Raw genomic sequence first — 19,958 nt, forward strand, 5'->3', positions numbered from 1 at the left:
GGGGGGGGGGGGGGTAGCAGGGTGCGACGAGGTTTTGAGGGGTGCAGAGTGGGGCCGTGTTGCAGTGGTTGGGGATGCCAGGTGTGGGAAAGTTCAACGCGTGAGCACGAATGGGCTGCCGGTGCCGGAGGGGCCATGACCGGAGCCCGGGGCAGGGGTGGGGGCAATGTGCCACCTGGGCAAGCGCCAGAGCAGCAGGGCGGCGGCGGCGGCGTGCAGTGTGTGCAGCCCACCTTGCCCTTGGGGGCGTACACGGTCGGAGGCATCGTTACAATCGACCTGCGCAGCGAGGATAGCGTGAGCGTTCGGAGCAGCGAGGCACGGAAAACTGGGGTTTCAGGAGAAGGCACAAAACCGAAGGCCCTGGGGCCCCTGCATGTCTCAGCGCGACAAGAATGGTGTTTATCAACATGCTACGCAGATCTTCGGCTCGGCCGGGCGTCGCCAAAGCCCAAAACATATCCCACCAGATCGAACGCGAGGAAGCCTGGATAGAGACCGCGACGGGGTGTAGCAAATAGGAATAGCCTCGCTGTAGAGTGGCGCGACGGCGCCTCAGTTTTCATTAAACTCGTCGCTCCATTCTCTCTCCACGTGACACGACCGACGGTCTATTCTTCCGGGCTCTCCAAAATGGGCAGCGGGCACTGTGCCGTTTGTGAAATAAAATGCTGTGTATTTTGCTCTTGCGGTCTCTGCGGCGCTTGCTGCGCACAACTTCAGATTCGTGCTCCGCCGACACCGCGTTTGTTGCGTGCTGCTGTAGTGTGCCATGCTGCTGGCAGCCCCTGCTTGCTGTACCCGATTTGGCTTGAAAAGCGCCGCGCGTACAGGCCAGTTGTGGCCTCCCCACCCGCTCATGAGGCTGTTACATTCATTCCGTCACTTCTCAAGAAAACAGCGTGCGCGTTGCATGCGACAGCCGTGCCACCCTCCAACACCACAGCCATTCGGCATGCAGTCAGGGTCAGGAATTTCGACCTCTGCAGGCAACCGCACGAGCAGCTGCCAGTAAACCAAGCGAGCATGCGCCCTGCGCACGAGGTGGCGCTGTGCTGCGCCCGCGACGCAACAATCCCCTCGGCTCGTGCCCGGTCGCGGCCCGCCTCAGAGCGCCAGCGCCGCAAACGCCTCCGCCGCCGCCACCGCGTCCGCAGCCTTGTCGACGTCCGACCCCTGCCCCTGCGCACCACCGGGCTTGCCGCCGCCCTTGCCGCCAACAACCGACAGCGCCGCAGTGAGCCACTCGGGCGCCTTGATCTTCGGCAAGAGGCCGTCGGGGACGCCTGGATGCGCGGTGCGCCGCAGCGCCACAGAGATGGTGAGCGTTCGGGAATGTGTGAGTGCATGCGTGCGAGAGTGCGTGATGACGTAATTAAGGTGTGGGTGTGCGGGCGTTTTTTGTCGGCGTTTTTTGTCGGCGCGGTCTGTGTGCCCTCATTCAAGGCAAGGAGGAGCATGCAGCCACTGCGCAATGCGCCATCAGCTGCAAGTCGTGACGTCAACGGGCGCCTGTCACGCAGGACTGCTGCCAACCTTGGTCGGGCCTGCGGGTGCCCCTCACTAGCGTCCCAAACATCCCAGGTGGTTCCGGGACAACCCTCCTTTCCCCGCACACGCACGCATGCACAGCATGCCGCGCGTCCGCGCATGCAAGCACGCGCCGGGACTCAAGTGCGGATCCACGCGCCCTGCAAGCCCATGCACACGATTGCATGCGACGCACGCATGCGAAGCATGAGCGAGGCATGAAAGCCCCGGCGCGGGACGAGGCAACGCGCAGGGCCGGCGCCCTCACCAGCATATGCCAGGACCTTGCCCTTCTCCGCGTCCACGCTGATCAGCAGCGCCGCCAGCGCGTCCCCGTGCTTTGACGTGATCGCCGTCACCGCCTGCGCCAGCGCCTGTCGGGGCGCGCGGCGTTGTGGGGCGGCGGGCGGGCCAGAAAAACAATGGGCGGGCCGCGGCATGATGGACCGTAGCAGAGGCCAGCCCAATGCGCCCCAACCAACGGTGGCAGATGTACCCGGCAGGTTCTCAGCAATGACTCGGGGGTCCAGGCTCGACGCGTGAACCTGCCCTGCTGACAGTGGGCGGCCCCTGACCCCCCACCTTGGGGTCTGTGCCGACGTCAATGCGCCGCACCACGTGGCGCGCCCCCTTGGCCGCCGCCTCGTCCGCCGCCGCCAGCGCCTCCTCCGTCGCGCGCTCCTTGGCCGCGGCCGCAGCCACGCGCTGGGCCTCCAGGACGCGGCGCGCAAGGGCGGCCACGTCCTCCCTAATCGCCGCCTTGGCCGCCGCGGGGATGACGGCCACGTCGACCTGCCGGGGCGCGCGGGTTTGACCGGGTTGCGCGTGTTTGACAGGCGGGTGGTGACGCCTTGGTGGTGCTTGCTTGGCGGGGCAGGAGACGTGGGTCGCTGGGGCTCGTATGTATCTGACACAGGGGCGGGTGCCCCTGCCCATATGGCCGCGCCTCAAGGAGGCCTGGGGATTCAGAGCGCTTGCCAAGCACGCCAGGCACGCACGCAGCACCAGCCGCGTGGTTGAAGGCTTCAACAACCACTTAAGAGCGTGGAGAAATGTGGATGCCCACGAGGCCCAAACGTGCGCGGAGCCCGTGCCACCCACCAAGCCCTTGAGCTCGTTCACGCGCCGCTCAAAGTCGGGCGACGCATCGGGCAGCTTCCCGACCTCCGCCACCTCAGCGGCCAGCCGCTCGCCCTCCAAGATCGCGGCCTTGGCGTCGGCTGCGGTAAAGGCGACGATGCGGCGGACGCCCTTGGCAATGCCCTCCTCGCTGATCAGGGCGAAGGCGCCCGCCTGGTGTGTCGGGGTGGTGGTGGAATGCATGGTATGTGAGTGTGTGGTGGGTTTGCGTGTTTAAAAATGTGTGTTTGTGTGTGCATGCGCGTCTGCATTTGTGTTGATGTGTGTGCGGTTGGGGGTGCATCTGGTCGTGCGATCCTTGGAACAAGGCAGATTTGCAGTGCAGTGATGACCGCGGACGACAGGCCCACAAACACGCTCACGAGTGCGCAGCTGCTGGATCATGTTGCAGAGGACACATGCGTTGTGGACCGCACCTCTGCAGTGTTCTTGAGGTGTGTGCCGCCGCAGAACTCGACGCTGTACGCCAGGTTGGCCTCCTGCCCGGGGGCAGCCAGCAGCTGCTCCACGCCGCCGCCGGGGCCGATGGCCACCACGCGCACGGGGTCGGGGTACACCTGGCGGCAGTAAGCAGGGTGTCAACGTGAGGATTAGGGCCGGCACGGCATGAATGCAGGCTCACAGGTGGAATTCCAAGGCTGATGTGAAGCAGGATGTGCACAGGGAGTGCGAGTGTAAGGAGGGGCATGAGGGGCAGCTGCTGTGACCACAGATGGAGAAGGGGAGAGAAGGGAAGAGCGCATGCGCCCCAGCTGTGGCGCTGCGGGGCTCCCACCTCCCCAAAGACGGCGCGCAGGCCCTTGATCGCCTTTGCGTCCCCAAGAGACACCTGCAAGGTGGACGGGTCGGAGATTGGGCGCACACAGCGTCAAGCACTGATGCTGCTTGGGCGGCTTGCACTGCGAGGCCAGGACTCTCCTCGGCACCGGCGCGTTTGTTGTAATCGAAAGATGACGTCGAGCCCACTACATGTCAATGACGAGCCCAGATCTTGCAGATCCCCCAGATCCCCCAGATCTTGCAGGTCTCTGCTGTCCAACAAGGCCGCACCTCCTTGCTGCTGACGGGCAGCCCCCGCGCGACCCAGTCCCTGCAGATGGCCTCCACCCGGCCCAGCTTGTCGGCCTCCACGGCGCCGTTGTTGCTGAAGTCAAACCGCAGCCTGGAGGTTACAGGGCGAACGACGGGAAAGGGGTGGGGTGAGTGCCAGGTCGGCGGGAAAGAATGCAAGGTGTCCTCCGCCAATACACGACTTGCTTTGAAGCCATCTGAGATTCCTGCCGCAGCGTTGCAGCCGCAGGCACACGCAGCTCGTTGCGCGCCCTCCGCGCCTCCGGACGCTGCACGCCCTAGATTTTCTAGATAGCCGACTGCAGCGGTCTCAGGCGCAGCGGCCACGCGAGGCGCCCGCGCAAAAACCATGCCCCCTTTGTTGGCCCCTTGAACCAGCGTTGACCCACTTGTCTGGGGCCACAATGGAGCCCTTCTGGTCAATGTGGTCCCCCAGCACGTCCCTCAGCGCCCAGTTGAGGACGTGGGTGAAGGTGTGGTTGGGTATGATGCGGCCGCGGCGCTCGTAGTCCACCTGGAGGGATGTGGTGGTCCAGGTTCGTCAAGCATAGCGGTGTGCAGCGGCGGCGGCAGCGTGCGGGCCCTTTCAATGTCACAAACCAGAATTTGGGAACACTGAATGGGGCCACGGCGTTCAGCTGGAAAACAGCTCATGCTTTAGACTCCCAAAGCTGCAGGCTCAGGCTTAGTGGGCAGCCCGGTACGCATGCAGAGAAGTCTCTTAGTCAATGCTGCTGAGTCAAGCCCTGCCCGCCATGCACACAATGCACACACACGCACGTGAGCACGCATACCGCCACATTTCCAAGAGACATGCACACACATACACATACACACACACACAACCGTGCATGCATGCGCACGCACCCACAACCGCGGCCCCTACCTTGACAGTCACGCTGTCGCCGACGCTGACGCTGGCGCCGGGCGCCGCCACGCCCACATGCAGCACGTATCCCGCGGCCACCTGGATGAGTCATGCATGATGGGCGCGCGGGGCGCAGCCGCTTTAGCGTGCCACCACAAGTTGTCGTCGCGCATCACGCCCGCGCCGGCCCCGTTGCGCGGCGTGCAAGCTGGGCTGCGTGCGCAAGGGCACGGTGGCGCGTTGCTGCGGACGCGGCTGGTTGCGGCGCGCTCGTGAGGGTTTGTTCTGGTCCGGTGTGTGTCGCACCTGGCAGTCCCCAATGTCGATTGAACCCGAGGGGCCGACGATGGAGCCGGTGTCGCCCACTTGGCCGCCGGACTCTGGGGGTGTGGGAGCGAGTTCCAGCATGGGGGCGTGGGTGGGGGTCGCGTCAGGTGACCGAGAGGCGAGTGTACCAGTCCCTAGCAGCAGCGGCTGGCCCAACCGGCCGAGGGGAGGCCCCCCGGCGCCGGCTTGCGGCAGCCAGGCCCCGCGCGAGCACGCCCCAGCAGCGGCGACGTCCGACCGGCACACGCCCGCGGCAGCGCGGTTGCAAAAGCATCGCCGCGGGCGCGCCCCGCACCCGCGTAGAAGGAAGTGTTGTCGACCACGAGCCCTAGCGGGCTGCCCTCCTCCAGGGCCGCGCTGCTGTCGACGTAGCCCCCCGCGGTCAAAATGGCCAGCACCTGGGAGTTGTATTCGAATCCAAATAGATGTCACCGACAGATGGGCGGGGGGGCGACACGGCGGCGTCAGCACAATGGCGCAGAGTGGGCGATGGGATGGTGGGAATCGGGGAGCGGCAATTCGGTGCGGCTGAGGGCAGCCGCGCTTTCACGAAGAGCAGGCAACAGAGCGCTCTCGGCCGTGCGCCGCAGATAGCAAGCCAGCGGCTTCTCCCACCTTTGCGTCGGCGTCGATGGTGCCGTACTTGGGGGCGTCGTTGGTGAGGGGGACGGCCCGGGCCTGGAGCCAGCCGGTGGCCTCTGCCTCGAACTTCAGGGTCACGCCCTGGATGTTTTAGGTGGGGGCCGATGAGGCGGGGCCGGCGCGGGCGGGGTTGTCGAGCCAAGGTTCTGGGCAGCCCAGGCGCGTCATGCTGTTGAGGCGGCTGGCGCCGGGGTAGAGGACTATGACCAGGCAAAGGCATGAGCGCGCGTCTGCCACAGGGTCCCGAAACCGGGAGAACACCCCCCCGGCCCGCCCCCTGGCCCCCGCCGCGCAGCTCTGAGGGCCGCCCCCGCTCACCGCCGCCTTCTTGCCGGCGGCGCGGCTCTTCTCGCGCGCCTCGTCCATCGCGGCCTCAAAGCCCGCGCCGTCGACGCGCAGGCCCGCCTCCTCGGCCATGAGCTGGCGCGGCGTGGATAATGAGGTCAGGGAAAGCGTGGTTCAGGGCGCCTTGAGGGCTGCAATCTTCAGCAGTCACCCGCTTGGTGACCCAGGCGAGGGCAGGCGACCTCAATGACGCTGCCTCCCGCCAGGGGCTCGCCGGCTAGCGCCACACGCCTTGCCGCTCGCCTGCGAGGGGTTGACCGGTCAAACGCGGTCAAACGCGGCGGCTGTGCCGCGGAAACCCCCAGTCACCCGCACCTGGGTGAGGTCGAGGGGGAAGCCGTAGGTGTCCCACAGCAGGAACGCGTCGTGCCCGCTCAGCACGCCGCCCTGTCAGCGAGAGAAAGTTGATTGAATGGGGGTGTGTGAGCCATTGCGCGTTGACGAGGAGAGACGGCTTGTCTGAGCGCGCGTGCATCTGAGTGGTCTCGAAAGAGGGCACATGCGCCGAACGGGTTGGCTGACCGCCGGTGAGGGGCGGGGGCGGCGGCGCGGGCCGGGAGTTGCCTGTGGGACGTCGGCGGGGGCCCCGGGAGCGCTCGCCTGCGCGGTGGCTGCGGCCTTCTTGAAGCGCTCAATGCCCTTGACGAGGGTGCGGCTGAAAGACGCCTCCTCCTCCTGCAATCACAAGGGGGAAGGGGCGAGACGTGAGGCGCGGACGGGCACGGGCTTGAGGTCGGCCTGGCGAGTGAGCGCAGGGGCTAATTGCCGAGGCGGAGCCTGCCGCGCGTCCCAGGACCTGGAGCAACTCAGAGCACACCATCACCCCGTCCCCGCACGTCTGCAGGTGCGGCCTCCGCCCCCGCCCACCCCCCCCGACCGGCCCCTCGGCCGCCCCCGGCTCCGCAGGGAAAAAAATAACCGCCCGTGTCAAGAAACGCCGTCTTCGCCAGACCCATCCGCTTCCTGCACCCAAACGTTCCGAAGCGCGCCGCCCCGCAACCGCGACCGCGCGCGCCTTGATGGTGTCGTGGATGGCATCCCGCGCCTTGACCAGCTCGGGGTACGTCTCCCCAAAGTTCCTGACCACCACGTCCACCAGCTTGGCAAAGAAACCCTCCTGCGCCCCCAGCTTCTCGCGCCCGTAGCGCACCGCGCGGCGCAGGATGCGGCGCAGCACGTAGTCGCGGCCGTCACTTTGGGGGGCGCAGCGGCAAGGAGCGGGTCCGAAGCGAGCGGAAGCGTGAGCGCGCGGATTCATTGATGCGTTCTGGAGGGCAATGATGGGGGCAGGCTTGGGGGCTCACGCGACTGAATGTTTGATCCCTTGCAACGGACAGAGCTGGATTGATGGCGCCAAAAAGCGGCCAACAGCCAAGGCCCCGGCTGCGTGAACCTCTCGCGTCTTCTAACATGCAGGCCTCGCTGCAGACACGCACGCCTGCAGGCACGCGCGCAAGCTTTTGCCCGCGCAGTCCCGCCCCCGCACCCGCCGGGCCGCGCGCCGTCGGCGATGGAGAAGGAGAGGGTGCGGATGTGGTCCGCCACCACGCGGTACGCCATGTCCACGCCATCGGTGTCGTCCTTGCCGATCTGCGGGGGACGAGAGCGCAGGATAGCACACGTGAGGGCGGAGCGGAAGCTGCTGTGTTACTAGGAGGTGTGGTCTGGGCGGCTGCTCGGCGGTCAACGGTGGGCCAAGGGGTTTGATTGTTCACATCGCAGCGGGTGGGGGTGCTTGGCAGCCCGAGTTTGGACGCGTAACAAAGCAGCCACAAGCTCTGCACCTCGGAGGGGCACCCCCCCCACCAAAGCTCTACGAGACTAGAAACACCACACATCAATGTCCCCTGATTCAACTTTTGATTTTACTCTTCAACAGGCGGCATGCAAGGATTGCCCTTCCCCCTGCTAACACAAAGACACACATGCACACAAGCACACGCACAATTGCAGAACACACACGTGCACACACACATACACACACACATTCACACCCACATCCCCGCACCTTGTCAGTGTACTCCCTGGCCCCGGTGATGGCCCTGATCTCGTCGAAGATGGGCATGAACAGGTCGGTCGCGTAGTTGGACATCTTGCCCTGGGGTGGTGACGGCGCGATGTGCGGCGTGCGTGACGTGTGCGTGTGTGTATTGTGTGCGTGTGTGTGTGTATGTGGGGGGGGGAGCGTCGTAATGCACAACAATAGTTGTGAGAAAAGACTTGGGGAAGTGAACCGAGATGGTTGTGAGGCAGCAGAGCTTGAGGAGCGCTGAGCGACACACGAGTCCCCTCTGCCTGACAGCGCTGCAAAGCCCGCCGAGGCTCGCAGGGCACGCGCCAGGCCCACGCTATGCTCATCTACCGCAGACTTCCACACGACCTCTCGATGCCGTCACGCAAGTCGCGCGTGTGGTGCCCCTCCCCCGCCCCCCCGCCCCCACCTGCAGCACCGAGGTGACGCGCTCCAGGCCCATGCCGGTGTCGACGTGCTGCGCGGGCAGCGTGATGAGGGAGCCGTCCGCCTCCCTGTTGAACTGGATGAACACCAGGTTCCAGATCTCAAGGACATTGGGGTCGTCTGCAGCACGTCGGCGGTTCAGGATTTGGTGTGGTTGGTGAGCTTGGGGTTGAGCGCGTTGTGTTGGGTTGTGGAGGGCGCGCATGCACGTCACGTGTTGCTGTGTCAAAGCACACAAAGGGATGCCAGTCTGGGAGGCGGCGGCGCGCTGAAGAGGCACGCGTTGCAGGCCATTTCTATGGACAACAAGGGTCCGCATATTGATGCGTTTGAAGCCGACAGCACGCACCCATGTTGACGAGGTGCGCGGCGTCGCGGCCGCCGCCGATGCGATCGAAGTGGATCTCCGTGCAGGGGCCGCAGGGGCCCTGGTCCCCCATCTCCCAGAAGTTGTCCTTGCAGCCAAAAGGCAGCACCTGTGTGTGTGTGTTTAAGTGTGTTTGAGTGTGTGTGTGTGTGTGCATGCGTGAGTGTGTGTGCGTGCGCGTGTGTGTGTGTGTGCATGCGTGTGTGTGTGTGTGTGCGTGCGCGTGTGTGTGTGTGTGTTTGAGTGTGTGTGTGTGTTTGTTTGCTTGAGTGTGTGTGTGTGTGTTTGTTTGAGTGTGTGTGTGTGTGTGAGTTTGAGTGTGTGTGTGTGTGGAAAAGGAGAAAGAGTGCAGCCCTTGCTGGTGGTACTGCTGGTGGTGGCAGCGCGACAGAAGGGACATGAGCAGCAGCTCTGAGCATCTGCTTGGCTGCATAACACTCGGCCAGCTGGCCTTGGCAGCTCGTTCAGCACCCTATAATTCAGGCAGACCGTGCCGCACACAAGCGCCAAACACCGAGCTAACCACACGCACCCACCGACACAGGCACACACACACACACAGGCACATGCACAGGCACACACACACACACTCACACGCACGCACACACAAACACACACATGCGTGTGCGCACCCTCTCAGCCGGCAGGAACCTGAGCCAGATGGCCTTGGCCTCCTCGTCAGCCGGCAGCCCCTGCTTCTCGTCGCCGCCAAAGTACGTCGCGTACAGCCGCTCCCCCGGCAGCTTGTACACCTGGGCCCCGCGGCAGGCGTGCGTGACGACTCGGACGCGGGCGACGCAGCGTGGCCGGCTGGCCGCTCCCCTCGTGCTAGGCTCCCGGGCTGCTGTGTCGGGGGCCGGCCCCACGCCTCGTCGCCGCTCTCAGATCCAGCTGGAACCAGATCGCGCCTCGCCTCGCCGCGCTTCGCCGCCCCCAGATCGTGCCCCACCTGCGTCAGCAGCTCCCAGGCCCAGCTGATGGCCTCCTCCTTGAAGTAGTCCCCGAAGGACCAGTTGCCCAGCATCTCGAAGAACGTGTGGTGGTACACGTCCTTGCCCACGTCATCCAGGTCGTTGTGCTTGCCGCCTTTTATGGGTTGGACAAGTGAACACGTGGCATCGCAAAGGGGTGAACACGGCAGAGGGTAAGTTGAGGTTGGCTCGAGAGGCAAAAATGTGCGGTTTTGGGGGGCAGCCGGTTCCGGAGAGCTGCTGCCTCAGCGGGGACCCATGAGATCCGCCGCAAGCGGGATAGCTTGAAGCGGCGAGCGTGGGCTGCTGTGCCGCCCCAGCTGCCCCCGGCCGCGATCCTTGCCCTGCGCTGCGGGCAGCCGCTGCTCTCGAAACAGCGTCGCCCCAGCCGCAGCCCGCGCAGGCCCGTGGTGGACGCACCCGCGCGGATGCACTTCTGGCTGTTGCAGGCGCTCTTGAGGCGGCCCATCTCGCTGTTGGGGTCCACCTAGGGATGCAGGGCCGGCCCATGAGAATATGGATGTTCACGGCGTGGGCGTTGGGCGCACAGTGCAATGGCTGCGCTGCACTCAACATGGCTGCGGTGGCTTGAGGCCCATTGCAAAGCTTCAGTTGCCGTGCCCGCCTGCGATAGCAGCTGGGACTGACGAGCTTCTGCTGAGACGGACAGCGGGCCCAGGTTGCTCGCAGCTCGCTGCCGCCGCGCAGTAGGAAGGCGTGCCAAACGGCTGCGACACTGCCGCAAGCCTACCGCAAGGGGCACGCTCAGGAAACCTGCAGCTGGCCACGCACACAGCAGCTTCGCTTCACCAGGAAACGCGGCCCAACCAGCCTCCTGCTGCCCCTAGGTAGACGGTAGCTGCCATACCCGCACCCAAGTGCAGCTGCTGGTGCTGGCTGCCAACTAGGACCCGCCTCGCCCGCGCACCCACCGTGCCCAGGAACACGGGCTTGAACTGGTTCATGCCCGCATTCGTGAACAGCAGCGTTGGGTCGTTCAGAGGCACCTGCGATCATGGCCCGCATAGGTACGCGGTAGGAGTAGGCGAGAGGGAGCCGGCGCCGACCGACCAGGCTGCTGCAAAGGGTCGCATGCATGTTGCGGTGGGGCGCGGCGCGCGTCTGCCCTTTCTGCAGTGCGGTACCCCTACATCACCCCTGCCACTTACGACTGCGTTCGAGGGCCAGTACGTGTGGCCCTTGCTGACGAAGAAGTCATTGAACGCCTTGCGCACGACGGCTCCGGGCCATTCGGTCGCCATGGTGGGCGGCCTGCAAATCAAGCGCAAGATCGACGCGCCTCAGGACACAAACGGGTGCTGCACCGAGTCAAAAGGCTCTATCGGGCCTACTGAGCCTTCGAAGCCATGCCAATTGGCCAGCCAACCAGCGGCCCAGGTATGGCGATCTGTCATCACGCTCACTTGTGGGCTGCTCACACAAAGATCGTTGTCTGCACGAGTATGCAATCCTCTCGCCCAGAACCAGATCGCTTTGCGTCCTCAAGACCTCTGAAACCGTGTTGCGAAATCGCTCTGCCTTGAAGGCAAAGCAAGTGGATTGCAGGCAAGCACTTGTCTGCTTTCACCGCCCGCATCAACAGCTGGAAGCGGCGCGGCCTGTGCAGCAGCTGCGAAGGTACTTGCTGGTCTGCTGCTTGACTGCTTGTAGACTGGCCCCCGTAACGAGTGCTCGATGTGCCTTGATCGCGCTTCCATGGCATGCCTCAAGCAACACCAAATTCAGCTTGGCTGTCGACGCAACCAGCCTGCTTGCCTGGCGTCATCTGTCATCCCTGCTGCCTAGCCATTCGTCTCCTGGGATCGGATGGCTGTTGTGTGAACTGTACTGCTGATGTGCTCCTTACAATTGAGGGGTGCTCATTCCCCTCCTTTCTGCTGCGCCCGCCGACGCCCCCTCGGAGCCCTGCCGCGGGCGCCCTTCTCGCCCCCCGGCGCCGCTGCCGCCGCCGCCGCCTCGGGCAGCAGCTGCTTGTCCAGCAACTTCTCCAGGTGGGGCGTCACCCCGACCGCCGCCTTGAGCGCCGCGTACTCCCCCCACATCCGCCGCCGCTGCGGCGCCGGCGGCGGCGTGCGCAGGCGGACGGCGCGGATGAGCAGGTTGCGCGGCGTGTGCTCGCCGCTGACAAACTCGACGACGTCGACCCTGCGCACGAATGCAGGTGTTTGTGACGAATGTAGGTGGGTATGACACAACTTGAAGGGAGTGATAGAAAGAAGGGCCCAGGGACAGCCTGGATCACATGTCCCAGTGCAGGTGAATGAAGGGCCGCTGCATTTTGGTGATGTGGATTCGTGGCATGGAAGATATGCACCCCAGAGCACGCAGCCTGCGGAGCCGAAGGCAGCCCCACAGCGAGCCACACCGGCCCACCTGTACCCTGCCACCCTCAGCAGCTGCGCCCTGAGGGCGTCCGTCAAAAGGTCGAGCCACCGCTGCCGCAGAATGCCGTGGCGCAGCAGCGGCGAGAAGAGAGCGCCCACGCCGCCGGCGCCCGCCACCTCATCCCCCTCCTCCTGCGCCTCCTCGGCCCCGCTCCCAGCGCCCCATCCGGCCTCGCCGTCGCTGGCCGCGCTGCCGCCGTCGGCTGAAGGCAGCAGCCCAGGAAGCGCGAACCCCGCCGCTGCGCCGAGCGCCCCCGGCAGGACCCCGCCGCTGCCGCTGCCGCCGACGGCCGCGGCCCGCGCGGCGCGCGTGTACTGTCTGTGGAGGTCTTTTTGGCAGCAGGGGACAGACATGATGACGCGCGCCCCCTGGGACACACCCAGCGCCAGGGCCTCGTCTGCAGAAGGGTGCAGTATAATATGGACAAGGGAAAGGCAAGGTTTCAGGTAACTCGGCTGGGAGAAGCGGCGAGGCGCTGCAGGGGACGCAAGCGGCTGCAGACTCGCAGATCGCTGGCGCTGCGGGGGCCCCGTGCCGAAACACGGGGGTCCCGAGGTGGGATCCATGAGCCCAGCGCCGACGCCGCAGTGCAGACGAGCGCAAAGGAGACCTGCGCAAAGGAGACCTGCGTGCAAGCCGAGGGGCCCGGCCCGCCGTGGCGGCCGCCGCACCTGTCGCGGTGTCGCAGGCGTGCAGCGCGAGCACGATGTCCGGCGGCTGCGGCGGGCGGAAGCTTCTGATCGGGGACGCGACGAACGACGCGGCGGGCGCCATCCCTAGGTCTTGGCAGTACCTGAGAGGGGGGGACGGGTTTGTGAAAGTCAGTTTCGGACATTGGCGAGGGTGGGGCCGGGCTCGAGCGGAGGAGGTCGTAAGATAGGGTTGGGGGAAGGGGTGACGGTGGGGTCAGGGTGGGAGCATCAAGGGTTGGCAGGCGCCCATGGAGCCCTCGGGCCCCCGCGTTCGGACGGGTGGAGGCCAGGGGGGGTGCTTTGGCTCTATGCACCGCAACTTGTGTGTCGAACCGGACCCTGAACCCGGCCTGCTTCGCACCCGGCGCTGCGCCCATCCGGCGCTTCGCCGCGCCGCTTGGCTGGCCCACAACAGCTTGCTAAAGCACCAGCACTCGGCCCCATTCGTGTACCCCCACGCGGCACGGCCCCCGATCTCGGGGCCTATGGGGAAGGAGCGCGCGAAGGTGTCGCCCCAACCCCCCACCCCACTTGGCCTGGCCCCAGGCAGCGCGCCCCCCGCACCTGTTGCTCCGATCCATCAGCGCCGCGTTGGTGTCTACGCCCGTCAGCTCGACGCGCGCCCCCTTCACATTAGCCAGGTAATGGTAAGCGCCGAACGTCAGGTGCGCGCTGCCGCAGCCGCAGTCCAGCAGCCGGACTGCGCCGCCGCCGCCGCCGGCCTCGCCGGCGACCACCGGCGCGGCGTCGGCGTCGGCCTCGGCGGCCGAGCGGTCCGGGGCGGCGTGTGCTGCCGCGCCGCGCTCCGCCAAGAGGCGCTCCAGCTCCCCTGTGTGCACCAGCAACTCTACAAACTTGTTGATCTGGACGAATTTGTCCTGTTGGCATCAATTGTTCACAATCAAGTGATGGGACGTTGGCGGCGTCCGGGTCAGTGACTACGTTGTGCCAACGGTCTGGATGTTGCTTGCCCAATCGAGCCGCTTGCCCTGGCAGGGGACGAAGCGCACGAGCGACCCCGAGTCAATCCTCCCAGCCCCCACGCGCGCAGCACGTGCAATCCCGGAACGCGCCTGCATGCCGGCCCGCACGCGGCCGTCGGAGGTCTGCAGGCCAATTTTCTGTAGGAAGGGGTCCGGCACATCGCCCGGAATAAGCAGCGCCTTCCGCCTGTCGTGGCGCGCCGCCGCCGCTTGCCCGGCCCCCTCCTGCCCGCCGGCCCCCGCCCCGGGCCCCGTCGCAGCCGGCGGCGGCGGCGGCGGCGGCGCGGCGCGCTGCACGAGGGCGCGGCCGCGGCGCGAGACCTGGACTGTCAGGCCAGACCCCTCCGAAGACTGCAGCGAGGCTGAGGACCACGGCAGCTGAAGCAGGGCGCGCAGCTGCTCGGCGGCTTCCTCCTGGGACAGGTTCTTGGTCGTGTCCTGCTATTTCGGGGCCGGTGGGAAGGGATTTGGTGTCAACCCATTTTGCACATGATGCTGAAGTTGGTTGTGCATTTGGTGCGATGGAGCAGGGCACAGCACGTGCACACACGAGGAGAGGACCCCGATTATGGGCCCATCTGCTGCGGCCTGTCACCCTTCCACATTGCCGCCGCTTGCCTGGCGCGCGTCCAGCAGCGAGAGCTGCAGCAGGCGCCGGCCCTTCAACTCAACTGGCCGCAGTGTCGCCTGCGACGGGGTGTGCGCACGGCTGATTGAGGGTTGAGTGCCTGCCTGACGCGTCCCTGGTTGCCAGCTTTTTGTAATAATAGCATCACCCCGCACGGGTCCCTGCATCGCAGCACAGCGACCATGTGCTTGGATGCAGCGGTGGACCTTGCCACCTTGCATTATCAACACAGGCGCCGTGCTAGAACAGCAGCAGCAGCTGCGGCCGCGCTACCCCACCTGCCGGTACGGCATGCCCTCCCCCACCCTGCCGCGCAGCAAGAGCTTCACTAAGGAAGCCGCAGCTTCCTCCGATCCTGCGGAGCCTGCCAGAAGCTGCTCCCGCCAGTCGCCGACAGCAGGGTCAGCGCGTTTTTTGTTGTTGGCGGCTGGTGACCCTGGCTGACTGTGCGCCGCGGCTGGGGCGGCGCCATCTGCTGCTGCCGCTTGGCTGATGCTATTGACTGCATATGTTTGGTGGCGCTTGTCAGAAATTCCACGACGGCCCGCGCGTGCAGCAGCGGTGGAAATGGCAGGTGCAGCAGCAGCAGACGGCGGCGACGGCGACACAGCTGTTGGCCGCGGGCATCTCAACGGCCACCGCTGCATCTTGATACAGCTATATGTGGCAATACGTGGTTGATATGAACTATCTGATTGACATCAGATCGTGCAACCTTTTGGTCGCCGTGGCCTTGTGAACGTGGCGCGAGGAGGCTAAGTATGGAAAGCAATGACCGGTAAGTTTATACAGTGCGCAAGCACTGTATGGTCAATTCGATTCATTCGCGTCACTGGCGTCACCGCAGCGTCAGGTGGCTGGCGCGTGCATGCGTTGAACCCCTGTTTGGACCAGAGCAGAGCGCCAGCGCTGCGCGCTAGACGTTTCATTTGATAGCACCACATGTATGCACCAAGCCGAGCCCTTGCGCTGGCTTCCGTGTGAAGCCGTTGCGAGGTCAAATCGCCGCATTGACCAGTGGTGTGGCGGCCGCATACACCGCATCGCTGTGCTGCTAGGACACCATGCAGTCTGGGTTGCTGGTACACAACCACAATAGCGATATCTGAGAATCTCACAGTCAGTGCACTGATTGGCACGGCATGGCAGTTTCTTGGTGGAGCGAGGAAGGCAGAAGGTGGTCATGTTCCACAGAAGCTGCCCAGTAGTCGCAACCGGCCACCCCAAAACCTCGCCGCGGCCCGCCCGTCCGATGCTTGTGCATGCGAATGGAAAGAATGGACACATCTTGTCACAACATGGGTGTCTCCAGGGGCACACGAACGGCAAACCTCCATTAAAGAGTGGCAGCGTGGAGCTGAGCAGGTGCCCCGGAGCACTGCTTCCCCGCGTCCGCCCAGTGAAATGCACCGCCGCCCCACACCTTGCCAGAGCCTGCAAGCGGACAGCACTTGGCAAGCAGGGTCCTGCGCATCCAAAAGCACCCCACTTGCAGGCGATTGATGGGCCGCTGCTACCCCAAGCACTTCCTCGGCCGCTAGAGGGCAAACCCCGGAACCCTGCGGCGCTAGCGGCATCCCAGCACACCAGCAACGCCTGCCGACGCTCACAGTCAGTTACAGCGTTGGTTGGGCTCCATCACAAGTACATCCGAGGCCGGTGCATCAGGTGCGGCCAGGCTGACCGGGTGTCACCTGTATGTTTTGCAAACCCAAAGCAAGGCTTGCCGTCTGCAAAGGTGGCCCGGGCAGCTGTTTAAGAGGCTGCGACGGCGTCAGCGATTACGCTCTGCGCACACAAGGTATGGGTAGTGCCGGGTGCCGGGCCTGCTGGCGCTTTGAAACAGGCTCCAGCTATTGCCTCAGGAGCGCCCAAACGCGTGGGTGGACACCGTGCAGACAACTCTTAGTGGTGTGGCGCTGCGTCAAGGCGTCAAGGCGCCGCGCATGTGTGTAGGTTTGCATATGGTGACAGAGTCTGCCATAAAAAGCTGAGGTGGTCAATCTGGAAGTCAGACAGGCAGGCATGACATGGTGGCTGCAAAAATGTACAAGAGAGCCATTCCACAGGCAACTCGGCAGCACTACAGGCTTGCAGGAGCGCACACGAGGGCAGCAGGCGAGCAGGCCCTGCTCGCGTGTTACAGACACTCAGGCTGCTCCACTCACACCGCCTCGTGGCCGTCGCTGCCGCAGGCTGTATGGCTTCTGCCTAGCGCCTGCAGCCAGCGCCGCCTGCCGCCGGAGCGCAAGGCGAGGCGAGGCGGCCGCCGCCGAGCTTCGGGGCGCACGCATCACATGGCGTCATCCTCGAGCCAGTACACCGTGATCCCTTTCACGTGGCTGTTCAAAACGTTGCACTCGACAGCCATCGCGGCGGTGTGATCTGGGCCGCCGCCCCGCGGCACCAGCCTCAGGCGCAGGTCCCCTGCCGCGCCGCCCCGGCCGCAGCCGCGCGCGCCGCCGGCGCGTGGGGAGGCGCAGGGGGAGGGGCGCGGCGAGGCGCCGAGGGCGCAAGGGCTGCGTGCGGCGCCCGAGCGGGGGCTCGCAGGCGGGCTGTGCTGCGCCGCAAGCGTAAGGTGCGGGATATTGGAGCCGTCGCCACCGCCGCCGCCGCCGCGGGAACTGCCGCACGGGCTGGCGGGCGGGCTGCGCCAGTGCGCGCAATCGGCGCCGCCCACGGCAGCGCGGGGGCTGGCGGGCGGGGTGCGGCGGTGCGCCTCGACGCTCGGCGCGCGCCAGCGCTGGACCGCCGCGCCGGCCTTTGGGCTCAATGGCGGACTGTGGGTTGGGGCGGAGAGGCCGGCAGCCGCAGCGACCGCTGCCGCCGCGGCCGCCGCTGCGCTGCCGCCTGGCGGCTCGCTGGGGCCCACGGCCGCCGGGGGCGCCGAAGTTACGTCGGTGCCCGCGTCCTGCACGCGCGGGCTTGCCGGCGGGCTTGGGGGGGCGCTTCGGGCGCCCCCTGCCACTGCCGCGTATGAAGGCGGCTTGGGCGCGACGGCATGCCCTTGCTGCTGCTGCTGCTGCTGCTGCTGCTGCTGCTCCTCCTGCTGCTGCTGCTCCTGCTGCTGCTGTTGATGTTGCTGCTGCTGCCGGCCGTTCACAACGCTGCCGGCGCTGACGGCAAACTCCGACAGCTGCCTCAGGTCTGTGTTCCTTGGAAGGAAGGCCACAACCCCCCTCTTCAGCCGCCGACTTTCCTGCTGGCGCTCCTGCTGCCCCTGCCGCTGCTGCTGCTGCAGCTGCTGCTGCTGTCCCCGCCGCCGCGCAGCCGCGCCGCGCGCCACAATGCCGCGGCTGATTTCGAGCAGCTGCGCGGTCGACACCGGCAGGCCCTCTAGGGGGTGGTGAATATCAAACGTGTCGCTGAAGCGGTAGTGGGGGCCGCCCCAGGGCGGCGACAGGAAGACGCCGTCGGCAGCCAGGGTGGGGGCGACCCTGAAAAAGTCTGGACGGGGGGAGGGTGTGCGAAGGGAAGTGCATGGGGCCGCCTGGGGCAGCGGGCAGGGCGGGGCGAGCCGGGACTGCGAACCCCTGAACCCTACAGCACCTTTGGTGGCTCACGGCCTGAAGGTTGCAGCACAGAATCGACATCAAACAGCAGCGGCGCGCCCGTCGCCGGCCGTGAGCCGCACGGCCTGCTTCATAAACGGCTGCCGTGCCTCCCCTCTGTCTCACACCCCGAGACCCCTGCCCATTCCCTTGGCCCATGCGCGCGTTTTCAAACGCAAGGACGCACGCATGTGCGCGCACACGCATGCATGACGAATATGTGTGCGAGAGCGCACATACACACACACACACACACACACACACACACACACACACACACACACACACACACACACACACACACACACACACACACACACACAGAGAGAGAGATGTACAAACAGATGGTGTACACGCACACACATGCAACCGCGGGCTATGCCCACCTGCGCAGATGAACTCAATCTTGTGCTCCACCCCATACATGGCCGCGTTGTGGCGCGCCATGGCCAGGCGGTCGGCGGAGATCTCCACAGCTATGACCTGAGATCAGCCGGTTTGGGGTTTTCAAATGTGAGAAGTTGAGCAGGCAAGGAACTCCGCTTTGAGAAGCGCCCCAGCAGGACGAAGGGGTGACCAAGTGACGAGGTGTTCGGGTTGAGTGCCGTAGGGGGCTACCAGGGCGCCGCACAGCCAGCGGCAAGGGCAGCCGGTCAAGCGCGGCCGCCGCGCCACAGCAGGGGGTCGAGACGTGCGGCGCCAACCACGCCGGCTTGCACTGCACTCACGCGCGACGCAGTCGACGCAGCGCAGGCCGCGGCCGGAAGGTGGCTCGGATCATTCGACTCACCAGGTCGCATGTCTTTGCAAACTGGATGGCGTTGCCGCCGCACCCCGCGAACGCGTCCACCATGATGTGACAGGCCGCGGTGCGCGCCTGGTGGCGCGCGATGACCTCAGGGGTCACGGAGTACCAGCCCTGGGGAGGTTAAGTTTGGCAGGCGTTCTATTATTTGCGGGCGTTTGGTTGTTACCGGCCACCAGTTGCGTTGAGGAGGACGAGAACGGCCTTGCAGGTGGGCCGGTTGGGACGGGATGCAGAACGCAAGGAACGCCCTGCGCCCCCGCACTCGCAGGCGCCTGCCAGGAGACGCCACCGCCTGCACACCCAGACACGCGTGCACCTCACGCCCCGTCTCCTCGCCCCTCTTGCAACACTTCTGGCACATCACTGCGTCTGACACACGCAATAGCCTTGTCACGCGCCGGTGCGAATACCCACCTGCACCCCTTCACCCCTGTCGTAACGCACACGGACGCACGCGAACACTCACACATGACAAACACACAACATACAAAACACACACACAAACGCACGGACGCGCGCACGCACGCACGCACACACACACACACACACGCACACCACACACACACACACGCACGCACACACAGCACACCTGCACGTCCAGCTGCGCCCCCTCGTCGAACTTTGAAAACAGGCTGTACCGCTGCAGCCAGTACTTGGCCATGTGGCGCGGCAGAAGCTTCCGCACGTAGGCAGCTGCCGCGGGCTCCATGCCGTAGTGTCTCTGCAGCTCCCGCTCCCGCGCCTGCGCCCGAGACAGCGGCCCGCCGCTGCCGCCACCACCGCCGCGCGATGGCTTGCGGCCGCGCTGCCGGTGCTGGTCCTGCTGCTGCTCGCCACGCCTTGCGCTGCCAGCTGCGTCGCAGCCACCTGCCTCTTGCCCGCCCGCGCAGCCCGCTGGAGCCGCGCCCTCCTGCCCTGCCTCTGTTGGCTCTGGGGACCACCGAATGTGCCCCGCGCCGCCCCTGCTGCCCGCCTCTGCGCCCGGCGCTTCGAGGGCAATCGTGCCGGCGGGCAGCAGCCCCGTCGTCTCCCGCCGCTCCGCCGCCGCCGCAGCGGCGCCGAGCAACACGCCCTGCTGGCTGCCGCCAAAAAAGCCACCGAAGCTCCCGCTCCGCCCGCTCAGCACGGGGCCAAAGGCAGGGGCCGGCGCCGCGCCGCCGCCGCCTTGGCC

At 65.8% G+C, this 19,958-nt stretch overlaps 4 protein-coding genes across 4 annotated transcripts in view; all 4 read right to left on the reverse strand.

Annotated features, from left to right (window-relative positions):
- Window positions 1–266, reverse strand: part of MNEG_3728 (glutamine synthetase) — a gene marked incomplete at both ends in the record, with an annotated part of 4,347 nt that extends 4,081 nt beyond the window's left edge. The window contains one exon of the mRNA XM_014047793.1: window positions 234–266. Within this exon, the coding sequence (XP_013903247.1) occupies window positions 234–266 (33 nt within the window). The remainder of the gene's footprint in view (window positions 1–233) is intronic.
- An 841-nt stretch (window positions 267–1,107) lies between these two features.
- Window positions 1,108–10,981, reverse strand: MNEG_3729 (alanyl-tRNA synthetase; the record flags this gene model as incomplete). Its single annotated transcript, XM_014047794.1, has 25 exons — window positions 1,108–1,286; window positions 1,799–1,904; window positions 2,113–2,322; window positions 2,632–2,823; window positions 3,087–3,227; window positions 3,446–3,499; window positions 3,721–3,832; window positions 4,131–4,255; window positions 4,628–4,708; window positions 4,916–4,989; window positions 5,232–5,334; window positions 5,552–5,659; window positions 5,897–5,998; window positions 6,239–6,310; window positions 6,497–6,598; window positions 6,930–7,116; window positions 7,410–7,513; window positions 7,932–8,021; window positions 8,365–8,501; window positions 8,731–8,857; window positions 9,381–9,500; window positions 9,698–9,834; window positions 10,140–10,206; window positions 10,652–10,726; window positions 10,889–10,981. 25 exons carry the CDS (start codon window positions 10,979–10,981, stop codon window positions 1,108–1,110), a joined length of 2,898 nt encoding a protein of 965 aa, XP_013903248.1.
- Window positions 10,982–11,599: 618 nt separating this feature from the next.
- Window positions 11,600–14,721, reverse strand: MNEG_3730 (hypothetical protein; the record flags this gene model as incomplete). Its single annotated transcript, XM_014047795.1, has 7 exons — window positions 11,600–11,885; window positions 12,114–12,522; window positions 12,797–12,918; window positions 13,382–13,695; window positions 13,909–14,238; window positions 14,404–14,487; window positions 14,707–14,721. 7 exons carry the CDS (start codon window positions 14,719–14,721, stop codon window positions 11,600–11,602), a joined length of 1,560 nt encoding a protein of 519 aa, XP_013903249.1.
- Window positions 14,722–16,721: 2,000 nt separating this feature from the next.
- Window positions 16,722–19,496, reverse strand: MNEG_3731 (hypothetical protein; the record flags this gene model as incomplete). The annotated part of the gene is made up of 4 exons (XM_014047796.1): window positions 16,722–17,875; window positions 18,366–18,462; window positions 18,770–18,898; window positions 19,377–19,496. 4 exons carry the CDS (start codon window positions 19,494–19,496, stop codon window positions 16,722–16,724), a joined length of 1,500 nt encoding a protein of 499 aa, XP_013903250.1.
- Between the last annotated feature and the right edge of the window lie 462 nt (window positions 19,497–19,958).

Source organism: Monoraphidium neglectum, assembly GCF_000611645.1.
Source record: "Monoraphidium neglectum strain SAG 48.87 unplaced genomic scaffold scaffold00483, whole genome shotgun sequence".
Lineage (NCBI taxonomy): Eukaryota > Viridiplantae > Chlorophyta > Chlorophyceae > Sphaeropleales > Selenastraceae > Monoraphidium > Monoraphidium neglectum.